This window comes from Gavialis gangeticus, unplaced genomic scaffold, assembly GCF_001723915.1.
Source record: "Gavialis gangeticus isolate Ggan-Ray unplaced genomic scaffold, GavGan_comp1, whole genome shotgun sequence".
Lineage (NCBI taxonomy): Eukaryota > Metazoa > Chordata > Crocodylia > Gavialidae > Gavialis > Gavialis gangeticus.
The window spans coordinates 42,465,974-42,471,610 of NW_017729008.1; the positions used below are offsets into that span (position 1 = coordinate 42,465,974).

The 5,637-nt window shown below is 50.9% G+C and overlaps 2 protein-coding genes across 2 annotated transcripts in view; both read left to right on the forward strand.

Annotated features, from left to right (window-relative positions):
• Positions 1-4,311, forward strand: part of TSGA13 (testis specific 13) — an 18,993-nt gene extending 14,682 nt beyond the window's left edge. Inside the window, exon 5 of the mRNA XM_019509659.1 lies at positions 4,092-4,311. Within this exon, the coding sequence (XP_019365204.1) occupies positions 4,092-4,249 (158 nt within the window). The 3' untranslated portion in view covers positions 4,250-4,311. The remainder of the gene's footprint in view (positions 1-4,091) is intronic.
• Positions 1-5,637, forward strand: part of COPG2 (coatomer protein complex subunit gamma 2) — a 770,521-nt gene that overhangs the window by 697,487 nt on the left and 67,397 nt on the right. The gene's annotated exons all lie outside the window — the stretch shown is intronic.

Below are 5,637 nucleotides of genomic sequence, written 5' to 3' on the forward strand. Positions count from 1 at the left end.
CTGGGGTCGTTTGACCCTAGTACTCTTTCCTGCCATGGCAGGGGGTTGGGCTAGATGATCTGCTCAGGTCCCTTCCGACCCTAGGAACTATGAAACCTATGATCAGGAGCAAATTGGATGCTTATCTTGCTGGGATCCTATGACCCCAGCTGACTTCCTGCCCTTTGGGCAGGGGGCTGGACTCGGTGATCTTCCGGGATCCCTTCCAGCCCTAGTGTCTATGAAGTCTATGAAGGGTATTTTTTGGTTGCCAGTGAGGCTATAAGTCAGCCTCCAACCACATGAGCTAAACAAAAGTCTTCATGGGTGCAGCAATGTTAGGATTTATTAGAGTGATTCCTTTTTCAGCAAGCCTGATACTATTTAGGAGAGATACAGAGATAGCCCCCTGTATTACTAGGCACCCCTTAATACACTGTGACACTTCAGGCATTGCTTATATGAGAAAGTGGCACCTGTTTGGTAACTCTGGGTTTAAAACCAATGTAGCTAAACCGGGCAGCGCACACTGGAGAGAACTATTTCTTAGTGGTGCATTGATGTATCAATCCACTGATAAAAGGAAAATTGACATTTTTAGCAATCAGGTTTTTTTGGCCAGCATAGCTGATAATGTCACTGATAAATGCCGCGTGCATGTGGGCAGCTGCAGTGCGCAGGCAGCCAGGAATGCAGCTGGGCAGCTTGGAGAACAGCATCAGGCTGGTAAGTCTGTGGGAGGGAAGGGGCATGGGGGAGGTAAGGGCTGTGGGGGGGGGCCGCTTGAGACCCCCACAGTGCAGGAGGGAGGGGACTGGGGCTGGGACAGGGGCAGGGGCAGGTACTGGCCAGCCAGGGCGGGAGTGGGACAGAGTCACGGGTGGCTTGTCCCGGAGGCATGGGGGGCAGAGGGGGGGGGCAGCTCCCATCACTGCGTGCACCCCCAGGAGAGGCATGGGGGGCATGTGCCTCCTGGATTTGTGCATGGGGCAAGACAGGCTGCCCACTGCGGGCTGAGAACCAGGGGCTGCACTGGTGTCTTCCCAGGGGGTGGTGCCGGGAGGGTGGGCTACAGCTATGCCAAAATTCCCCATAGCTCCCCTCCCAGCGCTGCCACTGCCCGCCCTGCGAGCAGCTCCAGCTAAGCGCCCCTGCTGGGAAGAGGCTGGCGCAGCCCCTGACCCCGGGCCTGCAGCAGGCAGTCTGCCCTCATGCCATGCACTAATCATGGGGGGCACAGGCCCCCCAAGCCTCCCCCAGGGGTGTGTGCAGCAGTGGGAGCTGCCCCCCTGTACTGCCCAGATGAGCCACTCGCAGCTCTGTCCTGTGCCCTGCCCTGGTTGGGCAGCACCTGTCCCTGCCCCAACCCCACTCCCACCCTCACCATTGGGGCCTCAAGCTGCCCCCCATGCCCCTTCCTTCCCCCACGTTCCTTCCCCCACGCTCCTTCCCCCCCACAGACTTACCAGATGGATGAATCAGTATCTACCAATATAGCTGGTTAATAATTGGCCAAAACAATCTTTATCAGTGTACCCCTACTATTTCTAACTGATGTCTCTTAAACCCAGTGGGAGTGTGCAAACACTGGTTTAACTTCAAACCACTACTTAAAGCGGTGTAATGTTGTCATTCAACAAGCACTGAGGGTGAAGTTACCCAGTAGACTTAGACCATACTAAATCTGTGGGCTGTTATGCAGCGTTAAAGTTAGAGCATGCTGGGAGCAGTCTCTCATTGGGGGTTCATACTGTATCTTGTCTGCACAGCTCTAACTTGCCTCTGGAGCGCTGGTGAGCAGGGCCACAACTACGAGCCAGGACACCTGAGCTCCCTCTGCTCTGGATGGGAAGGGCGCTGTGAGCAGTGCATCCTGGGACACTGGGGGACTGCAAACTGCTCCTTTCATCTCTGAAGAGCAGACTGAAATTGCCGTAACACAACCTAGGTAGCACAGCCCAGAGTTAACCCATGTGAGAAGTGGCATGACTTTTAGAGGCTCATAGGGGACTTAGCATGAGTCAACAAGCTTTAACGTGCAGATCATAGGCAGCGGAAAGCCGGGGCTAACAGGGCAGCCAGTGACAGCAGCAGCACCATGGCGCTGCCATCCCATGGTACCCAGCAATGCTAGGTGTGCAGCTGCTTCTTCGCTGCCATATACAGCACCAACGTGTGCCAGCCCCGCAACGGGCCTGTGGAAGGGAAGAGCGGGGGTCAGGTGAGGCTCAGCTCCCCAAAATAATATTTTCCCCCACTGCTCATGGTGCAGATGCTCACCTTTTAAGTGATTTAATATGGTCTACATGTCATTTCAACCTGAGAAACAGCACTGTTTTGCCTCTCCTTGGCAAAAGTTGTCACTACAGGCCCTGAGATGCCACAGTGCTGCAATCCCCAACGTGTCATCTGTGCTGCCCCTTCCTCAGTTGGGTAAAATGCCTCTGCAGCTGATGCTCACAGAAGCTCAGTCCTAGCACTGAGGCACAACTAGAAATGGTTTCACTCCATCATCAGCTATTGCACAACCAGAGGCAATGCACAGTTGTTGGCAGGAATGAGCCCTCAAGAGTGTCCAGGAATGAAACCTCATGTGCATAGAGATATAGGCATGACACACGCTTTCTGAGATGTGCCGGCCCATTAGGCAGAGCATCATAGAAGCTACCCAGAAGGGCAGACTGCTTGGATTTCACGGAAACCCCGCAGAACGGAGCTGCTTTACATCACATTTGTCCCCAGGGTTTTTGTTGATCCAGGAGCCATTTACACAGCTGAAATAATCCAAGCTCTGCCCTTATCGTAGTGCCCATGTAGCTGAAAGTGGATTCCCTTGAGAAGACCAGCCCATAAGCAGCTCCTGAAACATCTCAAAAGCCTGTTTAAGGTACCAGCATCGGTGCTCACCCCAGCATCACTGCTAATCCCAGTTCCCCATGAACTGGTTCCAAAGGCTGCCTCTCAGAGATGTTGATCATAGAGGCCCCAAGTACCTGAAACAGGCACGCCACCACCGAATCATAGGAAAATAGGGCATCACATCTACGCCAGCTTCCCGCTCAAGGCAAGACCACCCAGGTCTAAACCAAGTGTACTCAACCCCTGGCCTGTAGGTCAAATCAAGCTCTCAGAGCCATGGCATCTGGCCCATGGGGCTCTCCCCGGGTCGGGAAATTTGGCAATGGGAGGAACAGTGGGATTTAATACAGCCATCCCTCACCTGCTGCTAAATTCCAAAACCCTATAGAGCCAGATGGGGTTACTACCCGGCCCCAATCCCCCATGCAGCTAGATGGGGCCATAGTCCCTCCATCCCTCATGGCTAGATCAGGGCTAGGCCATGCCCCTGCTATCCCTGCATGGCTGGACCAGAGCAGGGTGGGGCAAAAAGGTTAAGCACCGCTGTCCTAGACAAATATTTGCCTAACCTGCTCTTTAAAAATCTCCTGTGGAAAGAGCCTCAGTCTTGCTAGAAGCCTACAAGCAAAGTCAAACGTGCTTCCTATAGTGCCTCAGCACAAGACCTGTGGTCACTCTTCCTTGCAATATTCCACTCAGGCTGAGGGTATTTTTACCTTGCAAAGCAAGCATCTGCACTCCTACCATCATCCCCAAGCAACAGGGCTAAAGGCAGGCAAGTCTATTTTAAAATTAGCCTAATACGTGCATGTCTATTCTGCAAGGCTGGTTGAAAGTGTCACTGGGCAATGTCTACATGTGTGCTTTAATGAGCATTAGCCTATTTTAACGTGCATTAAAGTGTCACAACAACCCCCTGCTCTTTCACTAATAAACATTAAAATAGGTGCACGCGCATTTTTTTCATACCTCCATTGTGAGGTACTCGATTTAATGTGCATTACCTAAAGCACATTAATGAATGTGTAGACATGCCCACTCCATCACAGCTTAGCCTGCTTACTAGCTTCTTTTTCTATAAAAGTGAGGCACTTGGTGGCAAAAAACTGAAAGTGAGGGCTTTGATTGCAAGGAAGAGAAACTAGGAGGAGAGCTTCTTACTTCTGAATGGATTCAAGGGAGAGAGTAACCCATTCACCCCACCTCGCCTCATAGCTCTCTCTCCATCTGACATGAGTTATGGTTTGTTACAGATCCAACGAAGGGGCTACCCCCCACAAGAAAAAGAAGCCTGACCACAAAAGGATCTGGCTGCCAATGGGAGCCCTTAACTCTTTCCTCCCTGATTGAAACACAATCCGCTGTTACGGCACCAAGTGAAGACAGCTTCAGGTCTAAGAAAGCCTCTTAGTGGTTTGTAAACATCTCTGTTACAACTAATTAGTAATAAAGTCTCTTGTTGAATTACTCGGATGATGTAGATGGTCCAGCTGCAGAACATAGTCATCAGATTGCTAAACCTACAGGAAACTACAACACTCTTGCTAGCACAGGGTTTCATGGCCTGGGGACTGCTGTTGGATAATGCTGCTGCCAACAAGAGGTTTATTTGGTTTCCTGTACAGTATATGACATGCCCCCAAATAAGACATGGGGGCTTGTTTTTGGAAGGCAGTATGTAGAAGGGGAAGATCTATATATACACATACACACAATATGTGTGTGTATAAATATATAGTATTTCTCATCTATATAAATTTAGACTTAGGTACATATAGATACACTCACACATATGTAATATATATTAACCTCCTCTACATACTGCCTCCCAAAAACAAGCATCTCTGTTTTATTAGGGAGCATGTTGTTGGGGGCATGTGTTTTCCTGTATATATTTTCCAGTGTTGTGGCCTACTGTGTGACATGGAGTAAGTCTTCCGGAGAATATAGGGTGGCCAGGGAACGTGGCACCGGGAACTTCTCTATGCCCACTGCCTCACCCAGATCGGCCCCTCGCCTGCTACTTTTCCTGGACGCTCAATGTCCCCAGGAGGACTTACTCTGTGTCATGCAAAGTTAGACCCCAGATGCTTGCAAGGACAGTAGCAGGACTGTTGTCCCTTGCCTGTGAGCAGTTCCTTGTACAAGTCCCTGTAAATGAAGTGTCGTTGCCACATTGCAAATCTCATCAAGACACTACAAGCAGCTCACTTGCTGCTTCAGGCACAAGGGACAGTGCTCAGCCAACAGCTACAGCAGCGAGAAGGTTAATTCAAGACTCCATCGTCTTGGCAGCTGCGTGGCATACACCAGGTCTCTGATTTGGAGGTGGGGAAAGATATGCCTTATAGGTTAGAAAATATGGTGTTTCGTGCCCTTCCCTCCCCCTCTGCTTTGGGGGTGGGGGAGACTAACAAAAGTACTGAGAAGATGAAGTTCATAGGAAAGTCAGGCTGGAAGGGACTTCACAAGGTCATCCAGTCCAGCCCCCTGCTCAAGTCAGGATCATCTCTGACTGAACCATCCCAGGCCTAAACCGTTTTTAAAAGATGCCAGTAATGGAGATGCCACAGCTTCTCTAGGCAGCCTGTCCTGATGCTTGGCCACTCTCATAAAACGCTCCTCTGCATCTCCAACCTAAATTTCCTCTGCTGCAGCTAGAGGCTGTTGCCCCTAGCTCTGTCCCCTACAGCCAAAGGTCAAAAAGCCCATCTCCATTCTCTGTATTATTTCCCTTCAGGTATTTGAAAACTGGTATCAAATCCCCCCCCACACCCCCCCCCCCCCCCCCTCTCCTCC